The sequence below is a fragment of the Nerophis ophidion genome, linkage group LG13 (genome assembly GCF_033978795.1).
Source record: "Nerophis ophidion isolate RoL-2023_Sa linkage group LG13, RoL_Noph_v1.0, whole genome shotgun sequence".
NCBI classification, from domain to species: Eukaryota; Metazoa; Chordata; class Actinopteri; order Syngnathiformes; family Syngnathidae; genus Nerophis; species Nerophis ophidion.
This window is the reverse complement of record NC_084623.1, coordinates 46,061,434-46,079,978: the sequence shown is the minus strand read 5'-3', so window position 1 is coordinate 46,079,978 and position 18,545 is coordinate 46,061,434. Positions and strand designations below refer to the sequence as shown.

General features: G+C 40.3%; 2 protein-coding genes across 9 annotated transcripts in view; both read left to right on the top strand.

Moving 5' to 3' along the window:
* Positions 1-1,643, top strand: part of trip12 (thyroid hormone receptor interactor 12) — a 68,275-nt gene extending 66,632 nt beyond the window's left edge. For all 7 annotated transcript variants that reach the window (XM_061919056.1, XM_061919060.1, XM_061919059.1 and 4 more), the window contains 2 exons: positions 68-171; positions 236-1,643. In XM_061919056.1, coding sequence (XP_061775040.1) covers positions 68-171; positions 236-432 — 301 coding nt within the window. In that variant the 3' untranslated portion in view covers positions 433-1,643. The remainder of the gene's footprint in view (positions 1-67; positions 172-235) is intronic.
* Positions 1,644-3,465: 1,822 nt separating this feature from the next.
* dner (delta/notch-like EGF repeat containing) overlaps positions 3,466-18,545 on the top strand; it is a 120,899-nt gene continuing 105,819 nt past the window's right edge. The window contains exons 1-2 of one of the 2 annotated variants that reach the window (XM_061919052.1): positions 3,466-3,601; positions 10,449-10,749. In XM_061919052.1, the coding sequence (XP_061775036.1) occupies positions 10,489-10,749 (261 nt within the window). In that variant the 5' untranslated portion in view covers positions 3,466-3,601; positions 10,449-10,488. Of the gene's footprint in view, positions 3,602-10,395; positions 10,750-18,545 lie in introns of those variants that run through there. The other variant, XM_061919051.1, reaches the window with a different exon arrangement.

The following is an 18,545-nucleotide window of genomic DNA, read 5'->3' as shown; positions in this document are numbered from 1 at the left end:
CTGGTTAAGGTTTCACCATCCCAAAATTGAGTGTTGAAGACGAGTTGAATCTTCTTTGCCTCCTCAGCCGGGCCGTGCGGTTCCTCTTCGAGGTGCTGAGCAGTTTCGACGCCGAGCAGCAGAGACTATTTCTGCAGTTTGTCACGGGAAGCCCACGACTGCCTGTTGGAGGTGAGACGACGCACTCACGTTTCAGTGTAGCGCACATTTTTACCCCCGTCACTGTGCTGCGCAGGTTTCCGCAGCCTGAACCCCCCGCTGACAATTGTGAGGAAGACCTTCGAGTCGACCGAGAACCCCGACGAGTTCCTCCCTTCAGTTATGACCTGCGTCAACTACCTGAAGCTGCCTGACTACTCCAGCATAGAGATCATGCGAGAGAAACTGTTGACTGCGGCTCGAGAGGGCCAACAGTCGTTCCACCTTTCCTGATCTTTCACCATCTCACATTCAAATGCCTTCTTCAGCGACTGATGAAATCATGACTTCCTTCTTTTTTTTTTTTTTTTTTGTAATCACATCAAGGCTACATACATGTACAGCCTTCTTGTTAGAGAAGCAGCTTGCAGAAACTTTAAATATATATTTGCTGCCCCGACTCTCAAGAAAAACGATTTAAAAAAAACAACCCCACAAATAGCAAAAGGTGTTCCATGACACACAGACAGTTAAAATGTAAAAGAGAGTAAAACTTATATCAGTAGTTGAGTCATGTTAAAAAAAAATTATGAAAACATTTGGGTGACATTTTAAATTGCATTGCTGTGATATTTAAGGAAAAAAAAAAAGAAAAAAAAAGGGATGACTCCTCTCCAAAGTGGACAATGTCTGGGTGGGAGAGTAGAGGCGCCATCAAGCAAGCTCGGTTTACTTTAGCTCCAAAGATCGTTTGTACAGACAAATTTGCAGACTTTGCTCATTCTACACATTTGCTAGAATAGCTCTTTTGTTCCCACAGGCGTCTGTCCGCATTCCCCTCATTTTGTGTGTGAGTGAGTGAACGCGTCCGACCTCGTTTAACGTTCCCTCCTGTCGCTTCAAGTTGCGTAATCGAGAATGTGGGTAGTGATGAACGCATATTCTCATTTCCACCAACTCTCCCCCTCTTAAGTTGAGATTGTGTTCTGGCCCCCAGCTTCTAGAGAGCTTCATCTCGAAAAGAAGCATTGTTACCAATGTGTTGATCTGGTTCAGGTGTGTTGCTCTTATTTTGACCACGTGAAAACGTCTCTTGGATTGGTAGGGTTATCAAGAGCGACCCTCAACACATAATGTAGCTGGGCACAAACCTTTGACTGCTCTCATTTTGTTGTTTCACGGCCAGGCAACATTTCAATTTCATTTATGGAGTTTATATGCAGTTTCAAACCCTCTTTGAGGTGAGAATGTCTGCTTTTCCTTTTTTTTTTTTTTCCATTTTCTATATGGTCTATTTCTTTGCTGTAGTTTTTTTTCTTTTCTTTGCACTGCTGGCTTGGAAAAAACAATAGTGGTGTGCACCTGCAGTCTGTGGCCAGGGGAGGGCGTCACTGTCTGCATTCCTGGCCCAATCGTTCATGTGCTGGTTTCTAAGATCTGCAATAATTTACTGCATCAGGTTCATGTTTTTACCTGAACATAAATAAAGTAACTGTTTGACTCAACGTTTGTCTTTTGTTTTTGTTTGCACGTCATTTGTCTAATGTATGGAAATAAGATTTAATGCTGTACACTTAGTGAGCTTTGAGATGCAGCATCTGGGGCCCAAAATTGCTGGGACCATTTTTGGTCCCTTTTGATCAAGTGGTTATTTTTAAGTTCTAGGAACTTTTTGGGCCAAGTTTGCATGCCTCCCCACACTTCTTTATGGAAATTTGTTGAAAAAAGAATCCATCTGTCTCTTTTTGTTTGCTTTTAAACTTCTATATTCCTTTTTATATGTATATAAAACCCATCTCAATTGCTCTATAGTGTGATGTACAGATAAAAAAAAGTAAATGATGGTAAGTAGGTTTTTTTTCCCTGGTGTCTGATTGCAACCCAGGAGTACAACTTTTTAAATTGAGCCATTCCTTTGAAGAAAACATTTTAAAAAACTGGCTCATTTATGTGTTTACATGAATGTATGTGTGTATTTATATATGTACAGTATATTTATATGTATATATATATACATATGTGTGTGTGTAGATATATACATATTTGTTAGATCAGGAAAAAAAACAGGCTATTCCATCCTAACATGCCTGTTTTGTAGATTTCCCTGCTCTTCAGGGGATTTTGTGAATACAAATAAAATACCCTGAAGAGCAGGAAAACCTGTGAAACAGGCTTTTAGGGATGAGATAGCGTCTTGTGTTTTTTCCTGACCTAATGTAAATTACGCGATACCCCGGTATTGAGCACTGTATAACGGATTAACCACAGAAACCACTATGTATGTTTGCGTGTATATATATGTGTGTATGTATATACTGTATATATATATGTATGTATATATATGTATGTATATGTACATGTATATGTTTGTATGTGTATATATGTATATATATACATATATGCATACATGTAAATATATGTATGTATATATCGAAATATATATTCATAATTATATAATATATATATAAATATATATATATACATCTATATTGACATAAATTACATTTCATATAGGTATATATATTTATTTTTAATATAGTATTTTGTATATTTATTTTGAAACAATCACTGGTAGGAGTTATATTGTATTATAAAGATGCAAAAATAAATAATTACATTTTCCACAAATATTGCTCTATAAGGGTGGAAATTACAAATATCAGCTTTAATTGGTTTTTTGTTGCATTTTCATTGTAAACATTCCTTAAGGTGGCGCTATATCCACATGCTTTGACTGTGGCATCATCACATTTTTCACTTCCCTTAAAACACAGCACAAGAGCATTTTAGCAATATAAAAAATAAATACACAATGCGTAAGAATAAAATGCACTCGTGTACATAAAAAAATACAAAAAAAAACTGGAGAAAAATTTTAACTTAATCCATCCATCCATCCATCCATTTCCTACCGCTTATTCCCTTTGGGGTCGCGGGGGGCGCTGGTGCCCATCTCAGCTACAATCGGGCGGAAGGTGTTGTACACCCTGGACAAGTCGCTATCTCATCGCAGGGTAAACTTAATTCAAATGTGAATTCAAGAAAAATACTGTATTAGCTTACCTGGTGTGTGTACACTTCAACTTCTTTACACATCAGAACGGTTCCAAAGAAAAAATGAATAAAAACAAAACAAAACATAAAAAGTAAATAAAAATGCTATCTTGAGAATGTTTTCTTTGACACAGTCTCAGTATCCAGTCGGATGACACCGTATCTGCCTGTGCTTAAGTACGGCTTCCAAACGAACGACTCGCAAATGTGAATCAGTTTTCACTGTTAAATTAAAAGAGCCGATCAAAACACTCGACTCGTTCACGAACGTCACACCTCCAGAGAGGAGCGGGAAGCTATTGCCTTTCGAGTAGTCCAGCTGCACCATTTTTGTTGTTATACAACACTTTTTACTCTCTGCTATTTAACAGATTCAGAAATATGTTCACACCTGGACGGGAATCGAAAGGTAAATCCCCTCTTGGTGTCACTTCCAAAAGGCAACGTTAACGACTCATTTTAGCGAAGAGTTGAGTCATTTGTCCGGTGTGCTAATTGGAGCTAACGTTAGCTGTTTGTTAATCGCTCATAATGTTCATTAAAGTTAATTTTTTTGGAATGACTACTCTAAATTATGTACTCACTTTTACAGAAAATTCACCGGTAAATTTAGCTTCATGTCATCTGCACTGCTGGGGTAAATGTTCAAACTGTACTTAAATGCTAGTGTGGTGTTCGGGTTTGTGGGACCTGTTTTCATTTTAAATTAAACGAAAAAAAATGATACAATTATTTAATTATTCAAACTGGGACTCACTGACTTTTATTCATTTTCTGTGAAGAACCCATCCATTTTCTACCGCTTGTCCCTTTTTGGGGTCGCTGGAGCGTATCTCGGTTGCATTTGGGCGGAAGGCGGTGTACACCCTGGACAAGTCTCTACCTCATAGCAGGGCCAACACAGATAGACAGACAACATTCACACACTAGGGCCGATTTAGTGTTGCCAATCAACCTATCCCCAGGTGCATGTCTTTGGAAGTGGGAGGAAGCCGGAGTACCCGGAGGGAACCCACGCAGTCACGGGGAGAACATGCAAACTCCACACAGAAAGATCCCGAGCCTGGGATTGAACCCAGGACTACTCAGGACCTTTGTATTGTGAGGCAGATGCACTAACCCAGGGGTCACCAACCTTTTTGAAAGCAAGAGCTACTTCTTGGGTACTGATTAATGCGAAGGGCTACCAGTTTGATACACACTTAAATAAATTGCCAGTAATAGACAATTTTTTAAATTTACCTTTAATAAATAAATATACATACATATACATATATACATATATATATATATATATATATATATATATATATATATATATATATATATATATATATAAATGGGTATTTCTGTCTGTTATTCCGTCGTACATTTTGTTTCCTTTTACGGAAGTTTTTTTGTAGAGAATGAATGATGATAAAAACACTATTTTGAATAGTTTAAAAGAGGAGAACATGTTAGGAACTCGCATGTCTGCAGTTGTGTGTCCCCGAGTATGCAAGAATCCAGGAGAGTAGAGTGAAGGTAAGAATTTTTAATACTCATAAGAAAATAACAAAAGCAAACATAAAGCAGTCGTGCAGATAAACATTCTCAACATAATACTATCATCGAGCACTGAGGAGTGCTCGAGTGAAACATAAATAGACACTAGTGTGATTGACAGCAGGTGTGAACCGCTGCCAATCAACGAAAAGACAAAAACAGTGCTCCGTGAATAAAACAGGAAATACAACAAAATAAGAGCACTGAACAGAAAGTAAATACAAAAACACGAAAAACTAACAGAAATGAAGTGACACATTGTCACAGAAAACACACAAAAAATGAAAATTACATTTTGAAACATGGTTAATCTTCAATTTCGACTCTTTAAAATTCAAAATTCAACCCCCAAAAAATGAAGATAAAAACTAGCTGATTCGAATCTTTTTGAAAAAATTAAAAAAAGAATTTATGGAACATCATTAGTAATTTTTCCTGATTAAGATTATTTTTAGAATTTTGATGACATGTTTTGAATAGGTTAAAATCCAATCTGCACTTTGTTAGAATATATAACAAATTGGGCCAAGCTATATTTCTAACAAAGACAAATCATTATTTCTTCTAGATTTTGCAGAACAAAAATTTTAAAAGAAATTCAAAAGACTTTGAAATAAGATTTAAATTTGATTCTACAGATTTTATAGATTTGCCAGAATAATTTTTTGGAATTTTAATCATAAATTTGAAGAAATATTTCACAGATTTACATTGTCAAAAAAACAGAAGCTAAAATGAAGAATTAAATTCAAATGTATTTATTAGTTTTTACAATAATAAAAATTTTCCGCGAACATTGATTTAAATTGTCAGGAAAGAAGAGGAAAGAAATTAAAAGGTAAAAAGGCATATGTGCTTAAATATCCTAAAATAATTTTTAAGGTTGTATTTTTTCTCTAAAATTGTCTTTCTGAAAGTTATAAGAAGCAAAGTAAAAAAATTAATGAATTTATTTAAACAAGTGAAGACTAAGTCTCTAAAATATTTTCTTGGATTTTCAAATTCTATTTGAGTTTTGTCTCTCTTAGAATTAAAAATGTCAAGCAAAGCGAGACCAGCTTGCTAGTAAATAAATAACATTTAAGAAATAGAGGCAGCTCACTGGTAAGTGCTGCTATTTGAGCTATTTTTAGAACAGGCCGGCGGGCTACTCATCTGGTCCTGCAATAACCCCTCTTGTGAAGTGAAGTATATTTATATAGCGCTTTTCTCAAAGTGACTCAAAGCGCTTTACATAGTGAAACCCAATATCTAATTTTTACATTTAAACCAGTGTGGGTGCCACTGGGAGCAGGTGGGTAAAGTGTCTTGCCCAAGGACACAACGGCAGTGACTAGGATGGTGCTAGCGGGGATCGGACCTACAACCCTCAAGTTGCTGGCACGGCCGCTCTACCAACTGAGCTATACCGCCCCTCTTCCACCGTGCTGCCTTCTGTGAAAAACATATATCAGAATACACATTTAATGACTACACACCATACACCCCCCCTACACATTTCTATTACATATAAGATGTCGGGGTCCACTGGACCCGGGGCTAATAGAAGTGTAGAAATTGATGCTCTGTGTAGCACACACACACACACAGCAGGCCTGGACAGGAGGAGGACAGAGTGTAGGTACACAGAACATCAGAGGGTCGAATGTGCGAGAAAATGAGAGCAGAAAGTGTTGACAAACATTGTTGCAACCTTGTGTGGGGACCGCAGAAACATAAAAGAAGAATCTCTGTGGGATGCAGAAACTGGCAGAGAAATTTTCCGTGCAACGTTCATATTGTTGTTACTCAGCCAGCGTTTGTGTGTCTGACGGACCCGTTGCATTTTGTGGCTTTTAATGCCTCACAATCAAACACTTTTATGTTAAAATACTGAACATATGTTTACCTTATCCCAATAAACAATTGGGATAAGGTAAATAATTGTTGGGTCTGTCAGTCTCGCTCTCGCTCTCCCCCAGCTCCAACAAACTCTCTCCTCCCGGCTTCTGCTTGTACAGGGCGACAGGTGATTTAATAACAAGGCCCACCTGGGCCATCTACGCACCTGTTACTGACTTCGAGGCCGGTCCTGGCACAACCCGATCCGCTGCAGGCCCTCAGACCATGCCCCCCCTCCTCAATCCCTAATAAGAAGTGTTTTAATTGAATAATATTGCAGTCTAAAACAGCACACTTGCCAAAATAAACTATGGCTGGGCGATATGGCAGAAAACGATATCACAATATATGTTTTTTATATTGATCGATATTGATAATTATTGATACTTTTTAACATACTATTTGAGCCTGCCAATAAATACAGGTGAACAATTTCCAACTTACCAAAGGTGCTCTTTATCAGTGGATAGAGTGTCTGGTAGCCAGGTAGGATGAGCGTGGCTAAGGTAATAAAATAATTAAAGTAGTCAAAGAACATAACGTCATGGCTGTCTTGAGTTAAAAAAAAAAATCTACAATTATTTTTTGTGATAGAGTGATTGGAGCACATGCTTGTTGGTCACTAAAAACATTCATGAAGTTTGGTTCTTTTATGAATTTATTATGAGTCCACTGAAAATGTGCTGGGTCAAAAGTATACATACAGCAATGTTAATATTTGCTTACATGTCCCTTGGCAAGTTTCACTGCAATAAGGTGCTTTTGGTAGCCATCCACAAGCTTCTGGAAAGCTTCTGCTTGAATTTTTGACCACTCATCTGGACAAAATGGGTGCAGTTCAGCTAAATGTGTTGGTCTCCTGACATTGACTTATTTCCTCAGCATTGTCCACACGTTTAAGTCAAGACTTTGGGAAGTCCATTCTAAAACCTTAATTCTAGCCTGGTTTAGCCATTCCTTTACTACTTTTGACGTGTGTTTGGGGTTACTGTCCTGTTGGAACACCCAACTGCGCCCAAGACCCAACCTCCGGGCTTATGATTTTTAGGTTGTCGTAAAGAATTTGGAGGTAATCCTCATTGTTCATCGTCCCATTTATTCTCTGTAAAGCACCAGTTCCATTGGCGGCAAAACAGGCCCAGAGCATAATACTACCTCCAACATTCTTGACGGTAGGTTTGGTGTTCCTGGGATTAAAGACCACACCTTTTCTCCTCCAAGCATTTTGCCTGGTATTTTGGGCAAACAGCTCAATTTATCTTTCATCTGACCCCAGAACTTTCCTCCAGAAGGTCTTATCTTTGTCCATGTGATGTTGGATATTGCTTGCAGATACAAAGTCTCCAAGACTGAAAAGTATTAGACCGTATCCAGTAACAAACGTGTTAGCGTCATTCAATTTACTGCACCATGAGCTTAGCTTTGTGAATTCTTGTAGCCGCTTGTCGCCAAAAAAAACCCAACTACTACTCTACTTCAACTTAAAGATAGCATAAGTCCATTCCAGACAGTTAATAATGAATAGGTGAGTGTTTTTCCAAACCTAACATTGCTCTCATAAAGGCCTACTGAAACCCACTACTACCGACCACGCAGTCTGATAGTTTATATATCAATGATGAAATATTAACATTGCAACACATGCCAATACGGCCGGTTTAGTTTACTAAATTACAATTTTAAATTTCCCGCGGAGTTTATTGTTGAAAACGTCGCGAAATGATGACGCGTATGATGATGCGTGTTTGTGCTGTCAACCGGTTGTAGCGGACATATTAGCCCAGCACCACACACGGCTAAAGGTTGTCTCTTTTCATCGCATAATTACACAGTAATTTGGACATCTGTGTTACTGAATCTTTTGCAATTTTTTCAATTAATAATGGAGACTATAAAGAATAATGCTGTTGGTGGAAAGCGGTGGATTGCAGCTGCCTTTAGCACCGAACCACAGCCGGTGTTTCTTTTTTTGTTGTGAAGCTTTAACACGGAGCGGTCAAGCGAACATGTTTCTCTACGTCAACCAGCAAGTTTTGGGATGCGAAAATTGTGATATTAAGTTGGCTCTTACCGGAGACTTCAGTGGATTATTCGACCTCCTCCTGCAGCTCAAAAAGGCAGCTGTGATCTTGGCTCCTCGGCTTCTCTCAGAGACACTGGCGTTTACCGCAGCCATCCGACTTTCAGGTATGACTTTACAATCTCACTAAAACTGTCAGGACTATGACGTGGATTAGTTTTGCTTCTTCGACGCAGCGAAGATTTGGAATGAGTCAGGCGTGGATGTGAGTAAATAATTAAATTTATTTACACACTAAATACAAAAAAAAAGGCAAAACAAAGGGCGCTCACAAGGAGGTATAATACTAGGCTAGAAAATACAAACAGGAAACAAAAACACTTGCTCGATGGCATGAATGAACTATAAACAAAACAGCACGATGGCATGGCTATAAACAACTAAAACAAAACACTTACTGTGACCAAAAACAAGGGGCATGAAAAGCAAGGAGCGTGGCAGGTGATCGAGGGCATGGAGGATGAGCAGCATAGGTAGGTAGTGTGGCAATAGCAGACTGCAAAGTTCCCAGGACGAGGACAGAAACAGAATGGTATAAATAGCAGCTGTGATGATTAGCAACAGGTGTGGGATTGAGGGCAGGGCGTGACTTGGAGACCAGGTGGCAACTAATGGGTTCAATCAATCAATGTTTACTTATATAGCCCTAAATCACTAATGTCTCAAAGGGCTGCACAAACCACTACGACATCCTCGGTAGGCCCACATAAGGGCAAGGAAAAATTCACACCCAGTGGGACGTCGGTGACAAGTGGGACGTCGGTGACAATGATGACTATGAGGTTATTATGAAAACCAAAATAAAACCAGGAAGTGCACAACGTGAGACAAGAGTTCACAAAACAAAACATAAAACTGATTACCAGGCATGATAAAAACACTATTAAAACAAAAAGCAGAAAAGAGATCTTCCAGAATCATCCTAGTAAATGTGTCTAATTACATCTGAAACGGTCCCACTGCCGCTGCCTGGAGCTGTTGCCTTTTCTTTTTTGGTTTTTGTTTTATTGTGCTTCACTCTAACTTTCCTCATCCACAAATCTTTCATTCTCGCTCAAATTAATGGGGAAATCGTCGCTTTTTCGGTCCGAAACGCTCTTGCTGCTGGTGGCTATGATTATAAACAATGTGAGGATGTGAGGAGCCCGACAACCCGTGACGTCACGCGCACATCGTCTGCTACTTCCGGTACAGGCAAGGCTTTTTTATTGGCGACCAAAAGTTGAGAACTTTATCGTCGATGTTCTACTAAATCAGCAAAAATATGGCAATATCGCGAAATGATCAGGTATGCCACATAGAATGGACCTGCTATCCCCGTTTAAATAAGAAAATCTCATTTCAGTAGGCCTTTAATTTTACTGCATCAAACCTTCTCTATGGCTGGATGGAAGTTGCAAGCATTCCCAGTCATATTTGATTATTACCGTGCACATTCAGCTTGGTTAATTGTATTTACCCTCCATGCACGTTTTAACACTCACTAATCAAAACGCCATCGTTCTCAAAGTGAGGCCGTTATCTCCCTTCCTTAGAAAACCGCCTGCCATCAGAGGTTGCGCTCGATGAGAGGAGCATCTCTGTTCCTCTGCATGGTGTGTGAGCCGTGCCTCGGAGAGAGAGTGTGTATGGAGGGGGTGGAGTTTGCGTGTGTCGTCACGGTGACACACACCGTCTCTCTCTTTCACTGTATCCCACCCGCATCATTCTCCTTTTCTCTGCTGCCTGCCTGACATCCTGCCTCCACCAGAGAAACCCACCGAGCCAACACTTCAGAGAAGAGCATCAGGATGAGCGTCACACCTCCACTGTTCCTCCTGCTCCTGAGCTGCGGCGTCCGGGCCGTCCCCTCCCCGTTCCAGCTGGCCCCGGACACGCCGGCACCGGCGGAGCCCACGCCGACCCAGGCCGCACGCGGGCTGCACCCCTGCGAGGGGCGACCCTGCCTCAACGGGGGGCTGTGCCTGGCTCTTCCGTCCCCGGGCAGACCAGATGACACCTGGGAGTACACCTGCACGTGCAGTCAGGGCTTCACCGGACACAACTGCGAGGTGAGTCCCCGATGTCGTCACTTTATCGTAAAAAGCAGCGGTCAAAAACTCCGTCTTTTATCCCGGTTTGGATATCTTGTACTTTTGTGAAAGTAAAAAGCGTTGAAGTTTAGTCAAGTTACACGACAACATTACGCCCCTTTACTGCTCTGTACAGACGAAAAAGTTCCACAAATGAAAATTTGTTATTTATTTGTAGTTAAGATGAATCCCTTGTTGTATTTCAAGTGATAAAGTGGTGCGCTCCATCCTTGCTAGGCGTGCGTCCTGCGTGTGTTGTATCATTAGTGTGTGCAGCGCAGGAGGGTTATCTTCGTAGTGCGGAGCATGTGCCATCACGGAGACGTGGAGGCAAGGGCTGCGTTGCTGTGGCAACAGGAGGGGAGAGAGAGAGACTGAATGTGCGTGTGTCTAAAAGCAGCTTGCGTTGTTTCACTGGGTTGGAACTCTGATGTATGAAGCACACATGCTGGCAAAGTTATTGTGCATTTTGCACACCTGAATAGTCTGTTAACATGTACAGCAGTCGTATTTAAAACAGTTTTAAGTCGCTTTACTTTCCTCTTCTTTCTTACATTTACTTTACAATTGAAAGTCTAAAGCAGGCATCAGAAACCCGCGGCTCCGGAGCCCCCTTGTTGTAGTTTTTTTTATAAGTGTAGTGTGATAAATGAGCATTATTTAAAAGACTTCTGTCATTTCCAAAGGTTTGTGAGGGCATGAATGCGTACAGGCGCAGTCCTGTTGGTTGTTGTTTTGTGTGAATGTGTGTGTGTTAGGGGTGTAACAGTACACAAGAATTTCGGTTCGGTGTGTACCTCGGTTCAGAGGTCACAGTTTGGTTCATTTTCGGTCCAGTAAGAAAACAAACAACAAAAATATTTTCTTAGTGGAATATTTAATGCGAAGTAATCGGAACCTTGGATAGGTCAATAATACATAATAACATTGATTTTGATTCAATATTATGTTTTTGAGCAATGATAGTTTGAAAGAAAAAAAAACAGCTTTGTTTTATTAGTCAACGTTGCAACTTTTTGTAAATTACATTTCGCCTTTAAGCTTTTTTATTTCACTTTTGTTTATTTTAATAGTATTTTTAAAATGTGCCGCCGGCCTTTAAAACATTAGCCGTGGGCCGCAAATGGCTTCTTGGCCACACTTTTGACACCCCTGCTATAGATAATAAAAAATAAAATCTGATAAATCTGAACCTTTTGATGATATTATGGACCGTAAATGTTGAAATCCCTAAATTTCTTGCAATTGCACTTTGAGAAACGTTGTTCTTAAACTGTTTGACTATTTGCTCACGCAGTTGTGGACAAAGGGGTGTACCTCGCCCCATCCTTTCTTGTGAAAAACTGAGCAATTTTTGGGAAGCTGTTTTTATACCCAATCATGGCACCCACCTGTTCCCAATTAGCCTGCACACCTGTGGGATGTTCCAAATAAGTGTTTGATGAGCATTCCTCAACTTTATCAGTATTTATTGCCACCTTTCCCAACTTCTTTGTCCCGTGTTGCTGGCATCAAATTCTAAAGTTAATGATTATTTGCAAAAAAAAAATGTTTATCAGTTTGAACATCAAATATGTTGTCTTTGTAGCATATTCAACTGAATATGAGTTGAGAATGATTTGCAAATCATTGTATTCCATTTATATTTACATGTAACAATTACCAGACTCATATTTTCTGTAGGAGAACAAACATGACACAAACCTCCCTAATTATTAGTAATGTATATATTTTCAAGTATTTCTTACATATTAATATATATATATATATATATATATATATATATATATATATATATATATATATATATATATATATATATATATATATATGTATAAATAATCATTTCATGAATAAGTATATCCGTTCGGCCACCGTGTTCAATGGAGAAGTCTGATCTACAAAATTTGCAGGCAGCATACCCTTTCCCCTTCGAGCTGTCCTGGATGAACTGAAAGTATTATTTTTTTCCAATCATTTTGGAACTTGCAAGCGTACTTCTTCTTCTTACTCGTCGTCGCCATGTCTCTTCTTCGTTCTTGTGCTTCGTCTCTGTTATGTTTTTGCACATTACTACTTGCCGTAGTTTTGAAGCAATGCATGATGGTAATCCAGATGTTGTGTGTCAGTGTATTAACGTGCAGGCTGGACTAAACACACGCTGAGAAATAGCTCCGTGCCTGTCTACTTTATGGGTTATAGATAAACCTATGGATAACGGAGACATATATAATAGTCTCCTTTTCAGGTGAGAGAGGCTGCTAAAGACAGTGCCTTAAAGGCACGCCCCCAATATTGTTGTCCGGGTGGAAATCGGGACAAATTCGGGAGAATGGTTGCCCCGGGAGACAGATTTCTTTGTCTGCAAAATTAAAAACAATGAAAACTTGAAAAAGTTTATAACTGTTAAGTGATGCGGCAATAGTAGTGGAGGAGCAAAATGTCTATTTTGATGTTAAAGGTTGCGGACCCTGCTCTATGATATGTTGACGTAAAAAACATCTACCTTAGTGCAGTTTTTAGTTTCCTCTTCAGGGTCAGATGGAAGCTAGAGCCTACCCCAGTTGACCTGGGCTGATAAGTCACTTGTCAATAATAAGGTGACAGTAAATGGGTTATTATAGTCAAACTGTGGTACGCGGGCTCCCATCTACTGGTACACAAAAGAATCACCTAAATAATTATTCAAACGCAGTGTTACTCTTAAAACTTTGTATAACGTCACAATGGCCGAAATATTAATAATGATTGTTAAAACCTCTGCCCTGTTTTTAATGAACACTTAAGCCTATTACGCTCCTGTAGTTTAATGTTGGTCATTATGGTGGTTACTTGGAGGCCAGGGGTTTTCTGAGCTGGTACTTGGTGAAAAAGATGTGGGTTATTGACAACCCTGTTTATGGACATGAAAGTGGACAATAATAATATCATTTCAGTCGTCGCTCTACAATCTATACGCGCGCGTTCCGAGATATAATTGTCATAAAGTTCTCATCTTGTAGCTGCTTGACAAATTGTGTTATTCCGTATTGCTGCGTTTATGATAATGGGACTTTTGCTGCTCCTCAGCAGCAGTGAGCTCAGTCGTCAGCTGGCATTATGAGTCATGCCGGGGCCAAAGAGAGGAAGAGTATGCTGCAGCATGACGAAAGGGAGGCTGCAAGGTGAATGGGTGAACTTCAGTCCAGTCACCAACAGGTGGCAGGCATGAGGTCCTTGGATTACCTTGTGCTTATGCATGCTCCTTCGTGTGCAGCCTTCCTGTATTCAGAACTGCAAATAGGAGACGGCGACAGTCGTCCTGGTTTCCTTTCTCTAAATAGAAGCAGGCAGCTGCAAGTTGTACCTCTTCATTGTGTCACCGCACCACACAATTAAGATGGCGTCACTTCCTGGGCGCCGGTGGGGGGGAGACATTTGCATCCACGCATTCAAAGAATTGTTCATTAACACAGTTCTTTGCTGTTGTTAGATGCTGAAACCAAATACAATACGAAGGCGATTCAAATAGCCCCATTCGTCGCGGTTTACCTGACACATGAAATGTGACTAATTGGGGACAGGGTGGGGGGAGTGCATCTGTTTAAGCTGCCAGACCGCAGTGGAGTGTGGAATCTTAAAATATGTTTTGTGACAATTCCAACTCTGATTAGTTGTGACTAGAGATGTTAGATAATGGCTTTTTTGCCGATATCCGATATTCCGATATTGTCCAACTCTTAACTACCGATTCAGTTATCAACCGTTACCGATATATACAGTCTTGGAATTAACACATTATTATGTCTAATTTTGTTTTGATGCCCCACTGGATGCATTAAACAATGTAACAAGATTTTCCAAAATAAATCAACTCAAGTTATGGGAAAAAATGCCAACACGGCACTGCCATATACAGCAGCTTGGAATTTGGGACATGCTCTCCCTGAAAGAGCATGAGGAGGTTAAGGTGGGCGGGGCTGAGGGGGCGGGGTTTAGTTGGGAGGGATAGGGGGTATCGGGGGTGTATACTGTAGCGTCCCGGTAGAGTTAGTGCTGCAAGGGTTTCTGGGTATTTATTCTGTTGTGTTTATGTTGTGTTACGGTGCGGATGTTCTCCCGAAATGTGTTTGGTGTGGGTTCACAGTGTGGCGCATATTTGTAACAGTGTTAAAGTTGTTTATACGGCCACCCTCACTGTGACCTGTACGGCTGTTCACCAAGTATGCCTTGTATTCACTTGTGTGTGTGAAAAGCCGTAGCTATTATGTGTTTGGGCCAGCACGCAAAGGCAGTGTCCTTAAGGTTTAGTGTACTCCACCCTACGTCCGTGTACACAGCGGCGTTTTTTAAAAAGTCATTAATTCTACTTTTTGAAACAGATACCGATAATTTTTAAACCGATACTGCTATTTTCCTATATTACATTTTAAAGCATTTATCGGCCGATATTATCGGTAGTCCGATTTTATCGGACATCCCTAGTTATGACCAGAGTGGCGCTTTCCATCATTTTCAGCAAACTGCACTGCAAAATGATTAACCCCCTCTACCCAGGAATGGGGCCACAATGATCCCCTCCCTACTGTAAGTTTTGGTTTTATGGCTCTTTTTTTCAACGGAGCTCACAGTCAACACAGACCTCAAGTTGAGCTCAAGGGGAATCATTGATTTGTTTTCCTCCAGCTCTTCTTCCTCGCTCTCTCGTTCTCTCTCTCTGCTTATTCCTTCTCCATGGAAACTGGAGCAGCAGTCAATTGAGACTTTGCTAAATGACCTGATTGGAAGAGTACAGCGCTGGTTTGCACTCTCTGTCCTGTGCATGTGGAGCGTTTCAGTCAGGGAGGGGGACTTTCAAACCAACAAAGTTTGTCGTCGCAAGCTGGTGAATACAGTTCTTTGAAATATATGCCTCTGAAATAGTTTAAACTACTTACGAAAACCTCTCCAAATGGTGTTTCAGGGATCTTTGAAGGAGTGGTGCTCGAATCTGTTGTACTTTTTCTTGGCTTTTGCTGCGTAAAGCCCCCTTGATCCGCCCAGGGATTGGACCAAGCCGAAACCCTGAGCTGGAAGCTCCTTGACCAGCATCAAGGAGTGGAAAGGGCATGATGAATTTTCCAACAACGAAGCACCCCTCCCATCATGTAACTACCGTATTTTTTAGGTCTGTTTCCACTAGGGTACACAAAAATTTCGGTTCGGTGCGTACCTCGGTTTAGAGGTCACGGTTCGGTTCATTTTCGGTACAGCAAGAAAACAACAAAATATACATTTATTGGTTATTTATTTACCAAATTTGCAAAATCTTCCACCAAAAATATTTTTCTTAGTGGAATATTGGATGTGAAGTAATAGGAACCTCGGATAGGTCAATAATTCACAATAACATTGATTTTGATTCAATATTATGTTTTGAGCAATGACAGTTTGAAAGAAAAAAAAAACTGCTTTGTCTTATTAGTCAACATTGCAACTTTTTCTAAATTACATTTAACTTTTAAGCTTTTTTTATTTCACTTTGGTTATGTTTTTGTTTATTTTAATAGTATTTTTACAATCTGCCGTGGGCCTTTTAAAACATTAGCTGTGGGCCGCAAATGGCCTCCGGGGCACACTTTTGACACCCCTGCTATAGATGATAAAAAATAAAATCTGATAAATCTATGGATAAAAAGCAGAGCCTGGCGATGCATGCGCGTCTATCATAACTCTCTCGCTCTCTCTGTCTCTGCCCCTTCCCCACAAATGAGTAGTCCTGGGTTCAATCCCGGGCTCGCGATCTTTCTGTGTGGAGTTTGCATGTCCTCCCCGTGACGGCGCGGCTTCCTCTCACCTCCAAAAACATGCACCTGGGGATAGGTTGATTGGTAACACTAAATTGGCTCTAGTGTGTGAATGTGTGTGTGAATGTTGTCTGTCTCTCTATGTTGGCCCTGTGATGAGGTGGCGACTTGTCCAGGGTGTACACGCCTTCCGCTCGATTGTAGCTGAGATAGGCTCCAGCGACCCCGAAGGGAATACGCGGTAGGAAATGGATGGATGGCTATCTATATATGAAAGAAAATAATGTTAGCTTTGTTGCCCTAAAATATGAACCCTGCTTTAAGGCAACATTTGCCTTAAGTTAAAATTTGAGGCTTGCAAGAATGTATTCGGGCGAATGCAGGTCCGAAGACCGGCAGGATAGTTATTTTGAAGGAAATATTGGTACACACTTAAGTGTTTCCATCATCAACTGTTATCCATGCCTATTTATTCATTTAGAATAATCTATTTCATGTGCATAATTAGATTCCATGTTTTGTGCTGTTATTCGACAAGCCTCTGATGCTATGTCTTAGTTTTGCACTTGCTATCTCAACTTACAATGCTTATAGTTTATTCAACGCAGACAGAAAGAAGCAATCTCTTTCGTTAAATGGTCACTGAATGATGCCCTTGGCAGGAGAATCTTTGTTTATACTGAATTTACTCAATGCTAATCTACTGATTGTAAGTGACACATATATTTATTTTTTTGTTGATCAAGTTGTCACTAATACAATCAAACTAAGTTATTTTGTCCTACCTTTGCATGTAAAGCTTGGTGATGATCTCGCAAATGCTGCACCCTATTAGAACCTTTAGCCGCAACTTTTGTTTGGCAGGTTTTGCAAGTGGGTGAGGCATTGAATTAAAGACTCTTAGGTCATTTATCTTAGTATCCGAAATGTACTCACACTGCCGACTTCAGCTTTTTTGTGGGTGGAAAACACCCACTTCTTTATAGCGTGTTTTCATTCCAAGTAGGTTGTGCCGAAAATAACATACAGTTCCAACAAAATGTAAATGATAAATGATAAATGGGTTGTACTTGTATAGCGCTTTTCTACCTTCAAGGTACTCAAAGCGCTTTGACACTACTTCCACATTTACCCATTCACTCACACATTCACACACTGATGGAGGGAGTTGCCATGCAAGGCGCCAACCAGCACCCATCAGGAGCAAGGGTGAAGTGTCTTGCTCAGGACACAACGGACGTGACGACGTTGGTACTAGGTGGGATTTGAACCAGGGACCCTCGGGTTGCGCACGGGCACTCTCCCACTGCGCCACGCCGTCCCGTCTATAGTTTGTTTTTAATCATGGTTAATTGTTTCATCCATAGTCACAATAGGTTGGGTGATTAGTCTGTGTTTATACATTATTAATGTGATATTTTTTTGTGATAGATTACATGCATTAATGCCTTGACAGCCCAAATTAAAAACATATTTCCATGACAATTTTTCCACAAAGAGAACAAATATCACCAAAAATCTATTCCGTAAAACTATTCACACATACTGATCTTGATTTGGGTGTCAAATCATATCAGACTGATTTAGAACTCCGTAGCAGATGTGGAGAATATAAAAGTAACACTTAGTTTGACAATGTTGTGGTTAGTTAGGATGAAGTGTGTTATTTTGCCGTTAGGCAGCTGGCTTGTCTCACTGAAAAATGTGTGCCTACTTCTGTCAAGACAGTCTTGGAGTAAACAAGCACTGGAGCTGTACCTTCATCTCAATTGTGAACATGTGTGTGTGTGTGTGTGTGTGTGTGTGTGTGTGTGTGTGTGTGTGTGTGTGTGTGTGTGTGTTCGTGCGTGTGTGTGTGTGTGTGTGTGTGTGTGTGTGTGTGTGTGTGAGAGTAGTGCGCATACTGTAGAACTTGGGCTGTGTGCAATTAAGTGAAGCATCACAAGCCTGTAGTCTCTTGGAACCTCCTCACTTGTTAGTGAAAGGAAATTGATACTGTACCCTCTGTGG